This window comes from Phyllostomus discolor, chromosome 13 (assembly GCF_004126475.2).
Source record: "Phyllostomus discolor isolate MPI-MPIP mPhyDis1 chromosome 13, mPhyDis1.pri.v3, whole genome shotgun sequence".
NCBI classification, from domain to species: Eukaryota; Metazoa; Chordata; class Mammalia; order Chiroptera; family Phyllostomidae; genus Phyllostomus; species Phyllostomus discolor.
The window spans coordinates 37895930-37915419 of NC_040915.2; the positions used below are offsets into that span (position 1 = coordinate 37895930).

Sequence of the window (19490 nt, forward strand, 5' to 3'; positions counted from 1 at the left end):
AAGTCAGGCAAAACCCCTGTCTTGAGAGCAGACACTCCAGCCAGCACAGAAGCCACAGTCAGGGCAATTAGGGGCCCTCTGCCCTCTCAGCGCCTGGGTACGAGGAGCACCCACAGAGGCCCGCCATGTCCAGCAGTGGGGCGGGAACAGGCTGTAGGGGTGTGTTGATACAGGAGAGGGAGGGTCTGCCCGCCTCGCCCCGGCGGCCGCCAGAGTGCCGTCCACCTGGGATCCCTGGCTCTGTCACGGGGACGCCCGCCGCCCTGCACTAGCAGCCAACTTTCTCGGGCCCGCCTGACTCGCCCTCCCGCTCTCTCCTGCCGTCACAGAAGGGGCCGGAGCGGCCACTTACCTGCCTCACACGGGACAGGAGGGCTTGCCGTGTCCTTGGCACTGAGGTGCATGCTCTGTGAATGTCAAGGTATCGTGTTTCATTATAACAATAAAAGAAGTTGAAAGCAACATTTTCCGGGCCGTAAATGCCTATCGAGAGATGGCAGGACCGACCCACGTTGGGGTGGGTGACGGGTGTCGCTCTAGTCCCCTTGACGTCTGCAGTGGCAGGGTCTGCACACCAAGCAAGCAGAACCAGGTAAGCAGTGGTATGAATCTCATTTATTTAAAACAGCACTTCTCACCTTTCTCAAATTGAAGACTGCGAAAAATAAAAGCAGTGCTTTATTGAGTTGTCATGAGCCTCGGAAGCAGTGTCGCCGCGTGTCCGCACTCCACGCCGTGACCCCGCTGGCACGCACCGAACCGGTGCCACCTCCCTTTACAAAACAGTCCTAAAGCGTAATCAAACAGGCTACTGTACACGACATTTACATTAGGAAAAGACGGCTGGGGGCAGGGCAGCCGCGCCCGCCGTTCCCTCTAGGTGAAGTTTGCTCCGCAGTTGGGACACCTTCGCTTCCTCAAGGCGAAGCAGCAGATGAACCCGAAGGGGAACAGGACGATGGCCAGGAAGATGCCCAGGAAGGTGAAGGAGTCCTCCAGAACCCCAACTCTGTGGAGAGAGGGGGCTCGGGTTAGGGCCTCGGCCTGCTGTCCCACCGGACCCCCGACGAGGCGCCTGGCGCAGCGCAGTCCGTCCGCAAAGGCAGCCTCCTCGCCCGGGCGCCACAACCCACCCGCCTCCACAGCCCCCGCATCCGCTGCCCATGCGGAGGGGTGGGCAGACGGCGCTGCCCGGAGGGCGTGGGGGGGAGGAATCGCTTGAAAGCCACCACTTCCACGGCAGAGACGCTCGGTCGCATGTCGTCTGCCACGTTCTCTTACAAAAGAAACATCGAGGAGCCAGCACTACCTCACAGAAACCCTGCGTCTCTGGAAACAGCAAGGCCAAGAAACCAGATCACCTGAGTGTCCTTTCCCGGGGTTGAAAAGTTTCTGTTTCCTGCTTCCTGGAGGGAAAGCCCAGAAATAGGAACAGAGACCCGGGCGGGTTGGAGCAGGCCCTGTCCACTGAAGGGCTGCGGGCTCGGTCCCCGGTCGGGGTGCCTCGGGCCACCGACCCGTTTCTCTCCCCCCATCCCACCCCCCCTCCCTTCCTAAAACCAACACACATACCCTCAGGTGAGGCTTAAAAAAAAAAAACAGGTTTTCGTACTGGGTGTGGGCAACAGATTTTCCTAAAAGGCTAAGATCGGCCACGTTCACACAACGTCTGGAAGACAACTCACTCGAGAAATCTCATCTCAAAGCTTCCTCTTCAGGAGAAAAGGCAAGTTCACCTTTAATGAGCACAACACACAGTACCTCCGACACCTAGGGGGCGCCAGCACATCAGGCGCCTGAAGTCACCACTCAGGTTCAAGGGCCATTTTCGAAGGGCCCAACAGCAGCCAAGCAAGAGCAGGGCACTCGGCCCCACCCGTACCCCTCGGCGAGTCCCGGGAACCGGCTGAGATTAGAGCAATGACAGCCGGCCCGCCGGCCCAACGAGAAGTGCTTCGCCCCTACCAGACCTGGGAGCCGGAGAAAGCCCGCGGGAGCCGGCTGCTCCCCGGGGGCCTGGGCCCCTCCAGCCCTCCTCGGCCTCACGGGCAGCTGGGGGCAGCCTCGGTGGGGACCCCGGCACTGCTTCCCGCTGCCCCTACACGTCTGTGCTGCCAGAGGGGGGACGTGTCACCGGCCCCCTCCCCCGTTCCCGTGCCACAAATGTCCGCCCCAGCTTCCTCAGTCTGGCCGGAGCCACTTGACCCACCCTCAGCCGAGGCATCGGCAAATGCAGCTGGGGACCCTTCCGCCACTCGTGTGCTGGCGGCCCCTGCTCCTCCCTCTGCCGCCTTGCACGGAGAGGAGGCCCGGCTCACCAACAAAACGTCAAACAAGTGTCAAGGTGAACTACACCGAAACGGGCTCCCTCCCTCCCTCCACTCAAAGTGCCCGAGACGCTGCCACTGCTGCGGCCAGTTCTCTGCCAGCTCTGGGGAAGTCACGCGCCCACGTGAGCGCCGCTGCTGCTCACAGCTCTCGGCCCCCGGGGGCAGACCCTGGCAGAACGCACCCCCAGCCCTGCACGGCAGGCTCCAGTGGGGGTGCGCGGGGCCACGTGCTTCCCGCCCTGCTGGGAATCACGGAAAGAAAACACACCAGACTTAAGAGGCGGCCCGGCTTGCGACAGCTCCAAGTCACACTCAGTACCCACCCCCACCCACGCAGGAGGGAATGCCCAGCACAACCGCAGGGGACAGCACCCACTCCTTCCAGGAGCGGCTCCCGAGGCGGTCACCCTGAACCCCGTGGAGCCCCACGGCCTGTCGGACGCCCCGGGAAAAAGCAAAGTTTGCGGCAAACTCACCCAGCAGCGCGTGTGCCCTGAACCGATTTACCCGCTGAAGGTGAACGTTTGTGCCTCGCTGCGGAAACACGGCCGCTCTGACGGCAGACACTGCCCCCAACCTCAGAAGCAGCACTGGTGTAATTCAGTTTTTAAATCCAAGTGATTCTGACCTGAGAGATACCGCGTGGCCTCTAAGCCGATCCTGATGCAGCAACACGCACCCTTGTACCCACTGTGGGGTGCCCCAACAAGCCTGGGGTGCGGAGCCCCTCCCCCAGGGGAAAGGCACGCGGCCCTCGCACAGGCCTCTGCCCAGAGCCTCGCAAGCTCCCTCTCCAGAGCCCCTAAATGCCCGCTTCCATCCGTCCCAGGTGAATTGAGTCTCAGCCCCTCACCAACGGGCCCGGAACCCAATCTGAGCAAGTGGCTTCAGCTGTGGCTGGGCCGCCCCTCCCCCGCCTCCATTCTTGAGCCACGGACAGGAGCGGGGAGGCAGGGGAATCAGAGAACTGCCTAGTTGTGAAGACACTTAACTCCTGACTCTGACCTTCGGAAGAAAGGGGACACGGAGTCTCACTGACATCCGTCAAGAGCAGGTCTGGGCGGGCCCCCAGGACGAACACGCTGGAGACCCCGAGCCCACCTGTCCCCAGAGCGTCCCGAGGCCAGGCGGCCAACCGGGAAGAAGCGGGCCCACCCCCCGGAGTCCTCACGGCAGCCCCCGCCCAGGCACCACCCCTGCGGCCCCCCCCCAAGGAAGCCGGAGCCCCCCACCCCCTCCCCACTCACCCCACTCACTACACAGCACCGGGCGGCTCCAGGCGGCACCCGGCCCACGGGGAGGGGGGCCGCCTCCTCGGGGAGGACTGCGGGTGGCCCAAGGCCAGACGCCCCAAAACGCCCAGCCAGCCCCCACCCCGCAAAGTCTGGTCCACTCTCCCCCGCTCAGGAGCGGGAGGCCCACCTGCCCGTCAGGGACGGTGCCCGCCTCGTCCGCAGAGCCGTCGGCCTCTCTGGGGCGGCTGCCAGCAAGCTCGGGTGAGGTCTCCCGGCACTCTGAACCCCAAGGAAGCCCGGGGCCAGCCCTGCCTGGAGTGGGGGGTGGAGCCGGAGGTTAGGGCCCTGGGGAGGCGCACCGGGCAGCGAGTCTGCCGGGCACTCGCTGTGGGCCACCCAGGCTTGGTCCAGGAGCAGCGGACTGGAGACCCGGGGCACTACCTGGAGAGCCGGCAGCTGACCGGCCAGCCCCGGGCCCCCTGCTCTGCACCCTGCCCAGGACACAGGTCCCGACTGACCTGTCCGCTGCCACCCCTCAGGCCAGGGGAGCCCCCGGGTGTGACGTGGGCAGGGACCGCCCTGGTGGCCTGTTTCCCAGCCAGCTCCCCAGGGCTCTGCCAAGGCCCCCCTCCGGTGCGCCCTGCGCACCCCACCCCAGCACCCATGCCCTGTGCACACGCTTGGGGCCTGCCTCTCGCCTCCCAGAACTCTCCTCGGGTCACCATCTGCACCCACACTGACCACCCAGTGCCACTCCCTGGACCCTGACCGACGTTCCCTGAGCCTCTGTCTCGGCTTCCGAGGCCTCACTTGGGCCTGGATTCCCTCCTATCCCTCTCTCTGGTCACCCCTAAAATGAAACACCCAAGAAACCCCAGCCGGCGGCAGCAGCGGGCCCGGTGCAGGCCAGGCCCCATGCCTGCTGCTTTCGTCACATTCCAGCCTTGGCCCCCGTCACTCAGGGCCCCTTCTCAGCACGCAGCCCCACAGCGGCCCAGGGCAACCCAGCCAGGCCCGGACCCCAGCCCCGCAGTGCTGCGGCGAGGGCGGCCACAGCCCACGGGAGGACCAGCGCAGAGGCCCTGGGGCCCAGCGGAGCCCAGCGGGCCAAGGGCCGCAGGCGGGTGCAGGGAGGAGCGCACCCACTCGCCCGCTGGGCCGGACGCGAGGCCCCTGCAGTCGGCTAAAAGGGGACGCTGGGGTCAGGCTGCTTAACTGCAGGCCAGACGATGGCAAAGTGACAGGTGACACAGACTCGTACACCAGACTCACTCGAAGGGGATCGCAGCCATGTGACTCCCGCAAATTCCTGCCAAGCTGCCGGGGAGGGGGAGGGGGAGGGACGGGGCTTGGCGGGCTGGATGGAATGGGAGGCCGCGGTGTGGCCACTGGGGAGTGTCCTGTCTCCCAGCCCACGACTCGGGATGACAGGAGACCCTAGGCCAAAGCCACCGGCCTCCAGGACGACACAGCGCCCACCCCAAGGAAGGGCAGGTCTCGGGGAACGCCCCCGCGCTGGCGGCACCCAGCCAGGGTGCGGGAAGCTTCACAGCCCTGCAGATACCTCAGCCTCGGCTCCCTGCCTCCCAGGGCCGTGTTGCTGGTGGCCGCTCCTCTGAACGCAGGGGCCTGGGCCAACAGGAGGCTCACAGGCTACCCCGCTCCAAAAAATGGGCCCCCCGGAACCCTCTGGCTGGGCTGAGTGGGGACGGAGGGGCCATGCACACGCCAGGGCCGAGTACCCGGGGCCAACCTCACACATGGCGGGGCTCCCATCACCCACCTCTTCATGCAACTTCCCAGGATTCTTGGAGGCTCGCTCCGCAGGGAGCCACGCCGTGACCCTTGCCCTGCCCAGCAGCAAAGGAGCGGCCTCCGAGTCCAGCCCCTCTGACCCAAGCCCTCCCGGTACCTTCCACCCCGACTGCTCTGATGCCCCCGGTGCCTCGCGGAGAGAGGCGCGTCCGGGAGGCCAGCTGTCTGCCCTTCCCGCCCTCCCCTTCACATTTTCCGAAGGCCTAACTTTCACCAGCTGTGTCAGAAGAGACTCCCTCTCTGAGTTTGCAAACGGGGTCCCCGGGCTGGCACAGAGCTCCAGGGGCTCTCCCCTGCCCACAGCCCCTTTACTGGGCCACGGCTGGCTCTGGGGGGTCCAGGCTTTTGCTCCCACCCCTGTCACGCCCTCCCTCTTCCCTGGCTCCGGTCTCCCCCTCGCTGCCCCCCGTGACTCTGAAATCACTAACTTCCCTTTCACACCACTCTGGGCCTTCGCCATACGCTTTCAAAAGCAAGCCTTAGTGTGAGCCAGGCTTTCTCAAGCCCATCTCAGAGACTTAAACTTCCTCCTCCCAGACAGGAAAAACAGTCCTTACCAAGTCCGCACTGTCTCGACTGTCCCAGCACTCGACTCCACCGAGGGCAGGACCCAGTCTTGTTAAACGTGAACCCTCAGGACCCCTGGAGAGCAGGCACCTAGCTGGCTGCATTGGTGGCCCCACGGAAACAGCCGTTAGAAGACTGAGGGCTCCAGTTCGAGGACCCGAAACCCGCCCCTGCCCCATCTCCATCCCGGTGCGGTGTCAGCCCTGCCGTGCAGGAGGGGGCACCGACAGCCCAGCTCCCCCGGCCTCCGGCTCCTTGAACATGCCCGCCACCTGAGTCAGGGCTCCCCTGCCCACCCACTTAGGAGAAAACTTGTCCACCCCGTTCAAGAGAACCGCGGATGAGAGGCTATCAATCCCACCGTCACACATTTCTGCATCCAATTCTGTTGGGACTCCATGGCCCAAAGCACTCAACCCTTCTAAAAAACAGAACCCACGCCCACCCACCACAGCTTGTCCCAAGTCCACACTGACCCCCACTCCGACGGCTCTGCCTCTGCGAAGCCCTGGGTACATGTGTTCTCCGAGGCTTCGGGGGACCAGCCCCCAGGCCTGTGACATACCTGCAGACTGGGCAGCCGCCGACGACAACGATGGAATTGGCGGGGTACCGGGTAACATTCCGACTGTGGATGTTGTAGACCCTGGGGTGGTGGGTGGGTATCCCTGCGGACAGGAGCGCACGTCAGAAGGGGGGCAAGGAGGGAAAGCTGGGGAGTTGGTGAACCCCTTCTCCTGCCCTTCCTCGCCCCCACCCTCGCCACACACACACACACACACACACACACACGCTCCTTTTCAAAATCCAGACAACGGCTGCCTTCCCTAGGTACCTCCTAGCTTTACTGGGTGCTAAAGCGTAGACGGAGCCTGGCTAATAAAGTTCATTTGAACCGGGGTTGTGACACTTCCTGGGAACAGAGGTCCTCGTGCGCGCAACCCCCCCCCCCCAGGTGGGCCGAAGGTGCGGGGCAGCAGCTTCCTGGTGCGGGAGGTTCCCCCCAACCCTTCCCCACAGGCCGCCCGCCCCCGGGGCCCCGCGTTCCCAAGCTGCGCGTGGGCAGCGCCCGGAGAAAAGTTGGTATCAGGGTCAAAGGTCGCCCTAGGGCTCGACCCCAAGTTGGACCCCGGGGCGCCCCGCCCGCTCGGACCGCCCCCCGCCCCGCCCCCGGCGCCCGGTCCCGCAGCCCCCCACTCCGGTCCCGCGTTCGCGCCCACCCCGGCCCCCGCCCTCCGTGCCCACCTGTGACGAGGTAGGGGTAGGGCGGCGGCGGGGGCGCGGTGGGGATGGCGCCGTAGCCGTGCGGGCCGCACGCGAAGTCGCCCTGGCCGGCCTCCAGGTTGTAGGCGGGAGGCCGCTCCTGCAGCAGGGGCTTGTGGTCCATGGCGGGCGGCGCCCACCGCGCCCGGCCCTGCTCCCTCTCCGACTCCCGCTCCGCCTCGGGCTGGCGGGGACTCCCGGACGGCGCGGCGGCGGTCCCGCTCCGAGCGGGCGGCGGCGGGGATGGCCCCTGTCGCGGGCGGCGGGCGGGCTTCCCCTCCCGGCCTCCCCCCGCCAGTCACAAGACCCGGGTCACGTGGTGCGGCTCCCGGCGGGGGTGCGGCGCGAGGCGGGGCTGCACGGCGTCTTAAAGGGGCCGCCGGGGCCGCCCCGCTGGCCACTTGTTGGTGGTGACCTCAGGTGCCCTACTGCCTGGCATGCGTGGCTCCCAGACCTCCCACGGCGAGAACACACACACACCAGCTCGCAGACCCTGCGCTCGAGTCGCGACCTTTTCGGCCCGCGAGCCTGCCAGCCCGGCGCTAGGGCCGATCCACCCATTTCCGAGGACACGGAGACTCCTTGCCCGCCAGGAATCCGAGAGCCCGAGCCCACCCACAACGGGGCGAGGCCTGGCTGGGGCTGAGACACCCTGGAGGAGGGCCTGGCAGCGGGAGTACCCAGGCTGCCCCCTGGGTGTCGCCGCCGTGCCTGGGCAGAGGGGCCCGGGCTCCGCAGTTGGAGCGTCCCGGGATCCCAATCAGGGCGTGGCCAGGGTCAGTGGCAGCGCAAACTGCGGGAAAAAGCCGGTGTCGGAACCGGGGCCTGCTGGTGTTTGGCTGATGTTTTCCTCTTGACAAATCAAATGAAGTGATTTAGAGTACTGGTTAAAAGTAACACCCCCATTCGGGACAAAGCCCCTAAATACTGAGCACCTACTGTGTGACAGACAGGAACTGTCCCAGCCCTGTCTACTCTGGAGGGCCTTATTGCTACCTTACAGACCAGAAACAGGCTCAGAGAGGGGAAGTGACCTACGCTTGAGCCGAGAGATCACTGTCGAGACTTCCCCACGGAAGCATTCCCGCTGTTGCAGCTAACACTGCATGGCTTTGTCGTGACACTGGCAGAAGAGAGCTCCGCACGCTTGAAGCCTCTCACACCTGCAGCTCCCCTGGACCCCCCAGGCCTCCTGTAGTTTTTGCTGTGCCCATCATTTTTCAGGTGGCTTGCTCAGGGACAAACACAGCTCCTCTCAGATCCCGCCTGATTTTCAGTTCTTCATAAAAGACCACTGTCATCGGAAGGTCACTGTGACCAGTTCAACTCAACAGTAGCACCAAAGGGATGTTTCAGTGAGTCTAGCCTCCTGGCCTGAAAGCTTTTATAGAAAGTACCAGCCTCTGGTCTCTGATTGGTCCAATTTCATGCAAATGAGGAGTCTGAATCCTCAGTTTGATTGGTTCAAAGAGCACAGTCTTGATTTCTTGTAATGGAATTATTCTGATTGCTGGAGTGGGGGCATGCTCATAAGGATATAGTGATGCATCTCTGATTGGATGGGAGAAGTCTCAGTCCTATTGGTCCAATTTTGGCCCTAGGAGCTCTCTCACAGGGGTCAGCTCAGCTGGGCTGGAAGACACTGCGGGAGGCCAGGCAGCCCAGTAGGTAGCTTCTCCCGGAAATGCAGTGTGCAGGAGGGACCCCTATAAACAATGGCTGCTAGGCTCTGGTTATTAATTTGAGCCCAACACACCACGAGGAGTCCTTTTTGGCAGGTATAGTCTCAGGGTCAACATCATCCTATTTATTGATCACAAGTTTAGCTCCTCAAAGCCCATTCTCATCGGTCCAATGGGGAGGAGTGAGGGGTGGGCCAGGTAAGGGCCTGGCCAGCGGTAGACCAAGAGCCAGGTGGGGAACGAAGACGGGCTGAGAGCAGCCAAGGCCTTCAGAGTCGGCCGGGGCCCCGGCCTGGGACAGCATGGCCGTGAGCTCTCCCGAGCAGCCGGGAGTGACAGCCCCTGCCAGTGGGCCCTGGGGCGCAGCCCCACCTCACGCCTCACCAACCAGTGAGAAGCGGCTCTGGTCACATGAACACCTGGACAGCTACGGACACCCATATGGGGGGCTGGCTTTTTCCCCCTTGCATACGGCTAGCAAGCAGCATCAGCTGACCCCATGACTTCTTCCCCGTCAGACTAAGTGTAAGTTGGCAGCTGCCCCTACAGTCTCATGGTTCATGTTCCTTTCCCCATAGGCCTATGTTTGCTAATCAAACTCCACAAAGTCTGTAGCCTCCGACTCCCTTCTCTTCCAAAAATCATCCCCGCCCCCAGCAGCGCCCCCAGCTCAGAAACCCGTATTCGTGAATGACACGGCAGGTCTGGAGGGTTTCCCAGCATCACTTGGGCGACGGCCGCTCACTGACTCCAGGCAGGTCCCTCCCCTCACTCATCCCGCAAACTGAGTGTGACGTGCTCTCCCAGGTTCCCACCGTGCAAGGCCTGGGGGGGCGGGGGGGGCGGGGCGGCACAATGATTACTGACTGGGGACAAAAAACGGAGCAGCCTGGTAGGGAGCCAGACAGTGAGCTCACAGAGAGCAATGCAGTGAGAGCACTAGAGGTGCCCGGGTGCCCTGGGGGCTGGAACATACGGGGGGGGGGGGGGGGAGGAACCCCCGCTTGGAAGGCCAGCGGTGACTCGGCCTGAGGGACCAAGGGACACGCATTCCGGGCAGAGCGAGCCGCAGTCCCAAAGAGCGTGCCACAGCCCACTCCCTGCCAAGACTCTGAGTCACTCGGTGCGGCTGCAGCCCAGGGAGCACCTCCGGGAGGCCAGGGTGGGGCTGGCCGGGGGAGGCGGGCCCAGACCACGGAGGTGGGGTGGCAGCCCCATAAGGGCTGGGAAAGGAACCGCACAGAGAGGGTTTGAACAGGGGAGAGGAGCATCACATCGGCTTGTCAGGACGGCGATTCGGCCGCAGACCCAAGGAGCAGGGGGCTCGAGGAGGAAGGTGCAGCTGCAGTGGTGCCGGTGCCGGCCGAGGGAGGAGAGGTGTGAAAGAGGCCAAGAGCCCATTAAGACTTGATGACCTCCTCCTGGGTGGATGTGGAAGGCTCAGGCTGCTCAGGTTTCGGGCTCCGGTGACCGGGGTGCTAGAGCCTGGCTGTGCATCAGAAGATGCCAGCCGGAGGGGGAGGGAGGGGAGGCCGAGCTCGCGTCGGCTTACCTGGTGTGCGCGTGTCCCAGAGTGACACCTGACTGCAGGAGGACGCGTGCGAGCGGGGGTCTGGGAAGCGTCACCCTGCGGTAAGAGGTTTGAGACAACCTCAGCGGCTGACAGCGGTCCCCCCACTCAACACACGTTTGGGAGCCCGCACGTTGCCCCCGATGCAACAGAACTGGCGACATTCTGCCTTCCCCGCTCTAAGGGGGTGGTGATGGCGGTGGACAGTGGTCAGCGCTGGGGGCAGGGGACAAAGGGAGCAGGTCAAGGGCAGACAGAGTGAGGCGGACCAGGGGTGCCGTGTCAGAGTGGGGAAGCAGAGGCAGGCAGAGCCTGGGGGAGGCCGGGAAGAGCAGCTTTGTGTGTTTCGTGTTAAGGGGAGGGAAAGTGAGAGCGCACTGATAAGCTGGCGGGAACCCTCGGATCCAGAAGAGGAAGAAGGGAGGAGGAGGCCGAAGGAGGGACAAGGCGGAGAACGTGGGCACCGGCGTGGGTGGGCAGCCAGGAGGAGGGGGCCGCTCCCTGCCCACCGCGTGTTTGCTGTGTGAAGCGGGAAGCAGGTCGCAGCTGAGCCTGAGGACAGACGCGGGCAGGAGTGCTGGGGTTCGAGAGGAGGGGAGGAGGGTGTGGAAGTCGCCAGGAGCACGGACGGCACTGGACCAGGCTAGGGAGCCTCGGTCTGCAGGGTGAGGGCCGGCTGGGGCTGGCGACGGCGGCTCCCTGCAAAGTGGGCCCGGGCAACCCCACCTGCGTCTCAGTCCACCCTCCAGCGGTCCCCAGGACGAGGCATGGGCATCCCCCGACGGCTGGATGAGGAAACCGAAGCACGGGACGTCTTCCCGACTGTCCCGAGGACGCCCAGCCAGGAGAGGTGGCTCTTCCGACCCCAGAACCGGCACGCGGGGCCGATCACAGCCCACTGCCTCCACGCAAAGTCCACGAGAAAAGCCGGCCGCCGCTGGCCGATTTGAACAGAAAATGCAATATCCTTATTGACTTGGAATGTACCTTCCTCTGTGCGTGTTTTTCAGTTAGCTGACATTCTGCCCTTAATGTGCTTTCACGCCATGCCTACATTAAAACAAATCTTCTGAGTATCGCCAGCTCCATGAAAGTACATAGGGATGATAGTAGCTGCTACGTGCACATGCTTCTGCGGGGGCAGCGGGGCCCGGGAGACCTACACAAGCAGCCCGCCCCTCCTGGCAGGCTCCGCAGAGTGCCGATAACCCATCACGTGAGCGGCTTGCACATTCAAGCTGGTCTCTCGCATGCTTGGGGTTGTGGCAGGAAAAAAAAAAAAAGCAAAGCAAATATTTCAAAATCCAAGGCTGTAACCAATGACAAGTGCCCAGCTCGGAGAAGGCCCTTGCCAAATATTTGCTGAATGCTTGCTAAATTTTTATCTTAGATAAGCGCTGAGCTTTGAGTCTTACAGTAAGCCTAGGGTAAGCCTTACCATTCCACGAGGCAAATATTTCTCAATAACTGAGAAATTAAGCACAAACATTTCTACGTGACATACAGCTTCTGGCCAGGTCCCCTGGGCAATCTTATCACCAGTAGCAGATAATTACTATATTAAAAAAAAAAAAACAACCGATGGACAAAAACTACGGGGGGTGGAAATGGGAGGGAGGTGGGGAGGGATGGGTGGGTGGGCTGGCATGGGAGTAAAGGACAGAAAAAGGTACTTGAACAAGGATTAAAATAAAATTTAAAAAAAGAGAAAAAGCAATGTTATGAACAACAAAAAAACTGCACCCCATGTTCTCTAAGCTGACATCCTCGCCGCCCTCCTGCCCTCAGACCAACAATGCACCTGCGCAGCGACATCTAGAAAGCCTCCCCTCGAGCCCACACTTCCTAGCGAGGCTCACAGGAACCGGGAGTGAATGCCGGATAGCCCGTTTCCAGCTGAGTGCATTTCCGAGCAACTGCACGCCAAAGCCCCGGAAAGCCACGCGGTATCCGCAGATGCATTCACGTGTACACCCGTGAGGGGCTAGAACACGGACGCCAACGCGTCTGTGGCGGCCACACGCGAACTCGGTCTGACTCCGTCTGCCGCTGTCGTACTCGGGGCGCCGGCCGCCCAGGGCGTCTTCCCGAGACTGTGCTGGGGGCAGCGGGGGTCCGGGAAGGCCTCGGCCACGTTGGGGCGCTGAGGGAAGCCAGAATAGTGTCTTATCTCCAATGCCTGGAACACAGTAGGTGCTCAGTAACGAGTTGATTGCACTTAAGGTCACTCGCCCAGGATCACTTGGCTGATGAGTGGGCATTCCAACGAGGCCCTCCCAGCTCCAGATCTGAGCTGCGGCCCACAGACCGCGAGGCACTGCCCCACTCAGGTTAGAAACAGGTCCGGGTTATCGCAGAAGCTGTTCTTGGTTTTAAAAAATCTCAAGTGCCGCCCTGAGATTTTTTAATCTGAGACTTTTTAAGTACGCCTAGCTGGCGTAGCTCAGTGGATGGAGCGCGGGCTGCGAACCCAAGTGTCGCAGGTTCGATTCCCAGTCAGGGCACATGCCTGGGTTGCAGGCCATGACCCCCAGCAACTGCACATTGATGTCTCTCTCTCTCTCTCTCTCTACCCCTCCCTTTCCTCTCTAAAAATAAATAAATAAAATCTTTTAAAAAAATCTCCAGTGCCCAGACCCTAGGGAGGGTGCCCATGAAGATGTGCATGCTCTTTGGGATCGCGGAGGTTTGGGTGACTGCAGGGGAAAAGGTAACCCGCTGTCGGTGGGAGTCCCTCACATTCACACACAGAAGACCTTTCCCTGTGAATTCTGTCACCGCTGTCTATGCTGACGGAGAGAAACCTTGAAGAGCCTGCCGTGAACTTGTTACCGTTCACAGAGCCCTGAACTTGGTGACAAGCAGGCACCTTTGGTTGGGGGAGCGGATGCCCAGGTGAGGTGGAGAGGTCACCCCCCGGGGTAAGGAACTCGGGGGCACCGCCCCAGATGGTGGTTTTCACAGGGCCCTTGCAGGCCCGTGGGGGCTCGGACTCCTGCCCCGTCTCGCAGCAGCATCCTCTCTGAGCCCTCCTGCAGCCGAGGGGCGAAACCAGGGAACCCAGGCTTTGAGATGGGGGGCTTCGTGGGGCTCGGGGTCTGCAGCGGGCAGCGGCCCTCTGGAAGAAGAGAGGCCACCTCCGCTGCAAGGGTCCCTCTCCTCCTCTCCTCTTCCTCCTGTCCCTGTTCCTCAAGCCCCTCCATCCTCTCCTCTGGCCACAGCCACCCTGTCCCCCCCGCCCCCCCAGGCTCTGTTCGATGGCTCCTACCTGCTGCTTGCACTGTGGCCATGGCTGGCTTCGGACAGCTGCCCCTGGATGGTGGGAGGCCGCCCGAGCACAGGGCTGGGAAGAGCCCCCTTACGGTCCCGCAAGAGACAGGGAGTGGCCAGCGACATGAATGAGGGATGGAGGAGAAAGCCGAGGGGGAGGAGCCATCCTGGGTGGCGGGGGCTGGGCCTCTGCAGGGGACAGAATGCAGCCTCACAATCCTGCCCTGCCTGGAAGGTTCTCAGGTTCTGAGCCTGGAGTCCCACCTCTAGGAAGAGGCTCCTGGCGCCACCTACCGGGTTTCACTCTAGAGCCGGAAAGGTGCGGGAACTGGCCGGTCTGACCTCACTGCCGAGGGGATCTCTGATGAAAAAACAGAACCGTGAGAGGTAGGAGCTGTAGGGGCAGCCAGGTGAGGACAAAACGTGGCAGGCACCAAAGACCAAGCCCCAGCAGCAGGGACAGGTGGGGTGAGGGCGTCGCCTTACCCGTGACTAAGCAAGAATGGCCCCCTGGATTCCAGGAACGAAGCTCCCCTCAAATGAGACCCTCATTCCTTTGCCTGCTTCTGTGGGTCATTTCCCCCCCTTTTCCTAGGACACGTCCCCTCTGCAATCCCAAAGTGGACCTAAAACAAGGGCGATGTGGTTCTATACCTCCGCCAGGAAAAAGGGGGTACCCAGGCAGGTGCTGTGCGGAAAGCTGGGGTTCAGTCCAGAAAAGCAGCGGCTTGCGGGAGGAGCCCCGCAGGGTCCACTGCGTCCAGGCCTCATTCCCTGACCGGCAGCCCCGCAGGCTCACCTGGCTGCTGCAGGTCAAACACTGGAGCAGGTGTGACATGCAGAATAGATCTTAGCTGCCTTCCACACACGGCGTCGCCCGAGGAGCCCGATTCCAAATGCGAGCTGTGGCTGAAGGTCACGATTACGGTCAGTGGAATCCACACAGCAACCTCCAGTCCTCCTTAGTGTCGGTGGAGACATGTCCCCTTCCCGAATTCCTGCGTACGGGACCCGGGACCTGCGGTTGGTTTTTGTTTTTGTTTTTTTTTTTAACAACAACCTTATTGAAGTATAGTCGTGGGTCCTTCCTTTGAAAGGCTGCACAGCCTTCCTTCCTGTCTCATGAGCGTGGCTCCTGGTCTCGCTCATGTCGTCCCTCCGCAACCCCGTCACACCACCATCAGAGGGTTGTCTTGGAGAGCCACGTCGGCCATGCTGGCCAGCACCCCCGTTTGCAACCTTCAGCGGCTCCCCGCTGCCCGCAGAACGGGGTCCCAGCGCCTCCCCGTGCCAGCCGAGGTCCAGTGCCCCTGCAAGCGGCTCCCTCCGCGCAGGCCCGTCCTTCCTTCCTCCGGCGACTTCCGGTGTCGTCCCTTCTGCACGTGGTCCTGGAGACCTCGGTTCGCTGGCCTGGAGGCAGCGAGGTCAGGAGAGCTCTCCCTCCACCTTCAGATTAAGCACGCAGGCCCCAGGTGGGGCTGTCTGGGCTCCAGCCCTCCGTGTCCTTGACCTTCTGACTAGGAGCCCACTTGTGAGACAGCGTCCCCGTCTATGAAATGGGGCAGTAACTGTGACAACTTCCCTGGACTCTTGTCGGAGGCAAACAGGGCAGGGGGGTGGCCGCCGCCTCTGCGTGCCGCGTGCTGCCGGGGACCTCGCACACGCGTCTGCACATCACGCATCTGCGTTAGGTGGAAGGTGCGAGTCCCCCGTCCCTCCACAGGTATCACAGTGGAGAGTGTAAACCTGTCACCTTTTCCCATTAGTTGCAAGTGTACGTCATTTACTCGAGTTGACTTTTCCCCACGGGGGATCACACTAGGTTTTGCTTTTTTTTTTTTTAAGATTTTATGTATTTATTTTTAGAGAGGGGAAGGAAGGGAGATAGAGAGAGAGAGAGAAACATCAATGTGCGGTTGCTGGGGTCATGGCCTGCAACTCAGGCATGTGCCCTGACTGGGAATCAAACCTGCGACACTTTGGTTCGCAGCCCGCACTCAATCCACTGAGCTACGCCAGCCAGGGCGGTTTTGCTTTTTTTATTCACTTGGAGACTTTTGCAAATCCATCAAGGTGGTCTCTGTCTTCTGTCTTATTACAATGTAACAGGTGCCATCGGTCAGAAGGCCGGGTCCCCAGCTCAGATTCTGGGACCCAGATCCCTTTTGCATCATCGACGAGGCTCCCAACTGTCCCAGGAGCCTCTGGGGATGACTGCAGGTCACCCCCCTCCCTGGGTTCTGTTTCATGCGCAGCTGAGGCTCTTAGGCCGTGAACGGAGTTTTACAAATCCTCGTGGGCTTTTTCTGCACATCTAAACACTTACAAGTATATGGAAGTAACTCTCATAAACGATCTAACCTGCAGTGAGGTAATACATGTGGCAAGTTTGATCCTTTTGAACATTGCACACACCTTAGATAGCAAAGAAACCAAATACTAATGTGATGAGAACAAAACCAATTTATTTCTTACTCTAAATATCAACAGCATGGATTTAACTGACCTGTTCATGATTCCCTTTACTTTTTTTAAAAAGGACCATTTTGGAGTTGCTTTGATATTTTTCCAGGGCTGAAGGCCCGGAAGAAAAAGACCACCACCCCCAACCAGCTGAGGTAAGGCCTTCGGCCATAGAACTGGGTGTCGATGGCTGGTCCCAAGGGGATTAGCAAGTGAGAATAAAGTTGCTTTAAACTCAAACCCTTCACAGGTTTGAGCACTGAAAACCTTCATAGTTTTAGTTCTCTGTAACCTTGTGTTTCCCCTAAAATGATGCATTTTCTAAGCCTTGCTTGAAAGTTATTACATACTGGGTGTTCCTGACTAACCTTGTCTTGCTGTTGTGGAACGGTGACTGGAACAGTTAGCATTATTAAAAATCTATGTTTGAGCCCTGGCTGGCGTAGCTCAGTGGATTGAGCACGGGCTGCGAACCAAAGTGTCACAGGTTCGATTCCCAGTCAGGGCACATGCCTGGGTTGCAGGCCATGCCCCCCAGCAACCGCACATTGATGTTTCTCTCTCTCTCTCTTTCTCCCTCCCTTCCCTCTCTAAAAATAAATAAACAAAATCTTTTTTAAAAATCGATGTTTGCCTTCTTAGCCTTGTATTAAGGTTAGCGAGGCCGCCTGGAACTCTATCGCCGAGAAAGGGAGGATTGCGTCTCTGCAGTCACGCCTTCTCTCGTGGACGCCTGGGCAGTGCATGACCTGGGAACACCCCCGCGGGGCCAACCCACTCACTGCCTGGCTGCTGCGTGTGAGCCCCGGGGCGGGCACCTCAGGCTCTCACGAGCGCCCGCCGGGGCGGACGGTTCCTGCGTGTTCCGCGGCCGCTGGCTCTGTCCTTCGGCCCCGTGCGCTCACCTGTTGTTGTTCCGCGGAAACGTGTCCCCGGCACACTCATGCCCGGGGAAAACAACGTTCCCACATGCTAGCAATCTCCTGCTGCGTTAGTTTTCTGAACCACACAACGAATTACCACCGATTTGGCAGCTAAAAACAACGCACGTTTATTATCTCTCGGTGTCTGTGAGTCAGGAGTTGGCAGGGCTCACCTAACCGGTCTTCTGCTCGGGGTCTCACGAAGCCATAAGCAAAGGGTCGGCTGGAGGGATTCTCACCCCCAGGAGGTGTGCGTGGGAAGGTCTGCTGTCAGCCCCGTTCCAGGTGTGGGCAGGATTCAGCTCCCGCAGCCCCCAGCCTCTGCCCTCTCCCTGGAGTTCTCCACTCCAGCCCCTCACGTGCTCCGTTGGAGCTGTGTTCTCGGCTGTCTTCCTGGCCACGCCGTGAGATCTCTGAGGGCTCGACTCTCCTACTCACATTGGAGTGGCCAGGGCTTCCCGACTGCCGACCGCACAACAGGTACTCGGTCTCCATGGCTGGAATGAATGTGCCTCCCCCCCCCCCCCCCCCCCACATACACAGAACGGCTAAGTCATGCACTGCTGGAGGGGCCTGGGCCGAAAGGGCGGAGGTGAGCAGGGCAGCGGCCTCTCTCCGCTTCCTCCTCCACCCCACCCACGGTGTGCCTCCGCCCGGGCCGTCTCCCCACACCGCTCCCAGGGAGCTCCCCACACGGTACATGGAGGTGGTTAGGTTATCCCTAAGCTCTTTCTAATGGCACCTGCCTTTGTTAACCAGTTTGTTTTTAACTCTTTCTGTAGAAACTATTATTCACTGAGAGTAAACTTGTCATCATACGTGGTTCGTGGCATCTTTACTTTGATTCCGCTTCCCGTCAACCCTCCCTTTGCAAAGCCGGCGAGTCCGTGCTGTGCCGGGTGGTGACCCTGGTGCTCCTCGCCCCCGGGCCTCGGCACCCCACTCACCCCGTTCACCCCGCTCACTGCTCGGCCGGGAGCACCAGGCTCCCGGGGAGGCCCACACTGCACGCAGCTCCCTCCTCCTCCGCACACTCTGCTAACTGAATTCATCTCAACACTGGTTTTCCCTGGTGATACTTAAGGTCATAGAAGAAGCAGCTAAAAATGTGCTGTTCCCCTCCCTCCCCCCATCTTTGACAAAGGGAAACTTGCAGAAACCAGGGAACACTGCAACTCCAAGTTCACGTGCACACCCAGAGTCACACATCGAAATGCCGACCACGACGCCTTGGCGTGGAGAAGTGATGTTTTCGTTTCTAACAGAAAAAGCGATGAACATCCCTAAAACCTCAAACACAGACAGACAGTGGGCCGAGCCTGGGCGTCGCTCAGCCGGGGAAACTCGGTCTGACCTCCGCCTGGTAGAGCGAAGTCATACCCACGTGACAGAGGCAAATGCCCACTCAGCAGACACCCAGGGGGCACTTGCTGTGTGTGAGGTTCCACGCCGCACTGCTGGGAGTTCGGACCGGCCGAGTGCCCCTTCACCCGGACTGGAGAAGGGTCAGTGGGGGGACAGAGGTCGGCAGAGGGCAGGGAAGACTGTCACCTGTCCGGGGTTGCGTTGCCTGTACGAAGATGGCGCTCGGGGTGAAGGAGGACTCGCTGGTGTCAGCAGCAAAGTCCAAGGGCAGGGAGTGGATAAGATAAACAATAAACACCCAGGTTAATTGGTCGGGCATAAACTGTGCTCCAGGAAGCAAAATAAGACGTGCACTCCTGCCTGTAGTTTAAGGCCTAATGTTTCTGCCCAGGAGGCGCGTGGGCCTCTGAACCCACCGAGTGTGCCAGGCGCCTCTCCCACGGGACCCACCTTCCCCTGCTGTGTGCGTTACTCTGCCCCACAGCACGAGACAGCTACTGGTGGACAGTCGTTTGAGGAGCTTCCGCTGGCAATGAACTTGAACAGCGCGTTCGCCACCAGATAAAACCCACGTTCTATCTGTATGTAAAAGGAACACATGATATATTTTGACTCCAGAAATATAACCTGTCAAACAAGCCAACTGCATGCACACGAGGCTTGTTGGTAACCTACTCCAGAGGGATGTCCCCGCCCCGAACCCCACAGCTCGCTCCAGCGCAGAAACAGAGCTCGGGGCGGGGGCGCTGCTGCCACAGGAGGGTCTGCCCTGGGGGGGGAGCCAGGGAAGCCACTCCAGGGCTCAGGCCCCCCCAGCTCTCTGCGGCGCTGGCAGGAGCCTGGGCCGCTCCAAAAGCCGGCCGTCGACAGCGGCCAGCGACAAATGGCAGAGAGGCGCTCCTAACTTCTCTCCTAGAAGGAAGCTTAAGGAAACTTCATAGACACTTTTGAGAGTAAAAGGGGGTCATGATGCTAACTGGAACCCGGCCACTCTAATTACAGACGTA

At 60.9% G+C, this 19490-nt stretch overlaps 1 protein-coding gene across 2 annotated transcripts; it reads right to left on the reverse strand.

The window, feature by feature from the left end:
- Positions 1–596: 596 nt before the first annotated feature.
- On the reverse strand, positions 597–10641 carry BRI3 (brain protein I3). Of its 2 annotated transcripts, none has more exons than XM_036014029.1 (3): positions 10445–10641; positions 6513–6615; positions 597–1009 (listed from the first exon to the last, which is right to left on the reverse strand). In XM_036014029.1, exons 1-3 carry the CDS (start codon positions 10624–10626, stop codon positions 830–832), a joined length of 465 nt encoding a protein of 154 aa, XP_035869922.1. In that variant the 5' UTR covers positions 10627–10641; the 3' UTR covers positions 597–829. The 2 variants fall into 2 exon arrangements, with proteins under 2 accessions (XP_035869922.1, XP_028383916.1); XM_028528115.2 differs by lacking the exon at positions 10445–10641 and adding an exon at positions 7193–7507.
- Positions 10642–19490: the final 8849 nt, after the last annotated feature.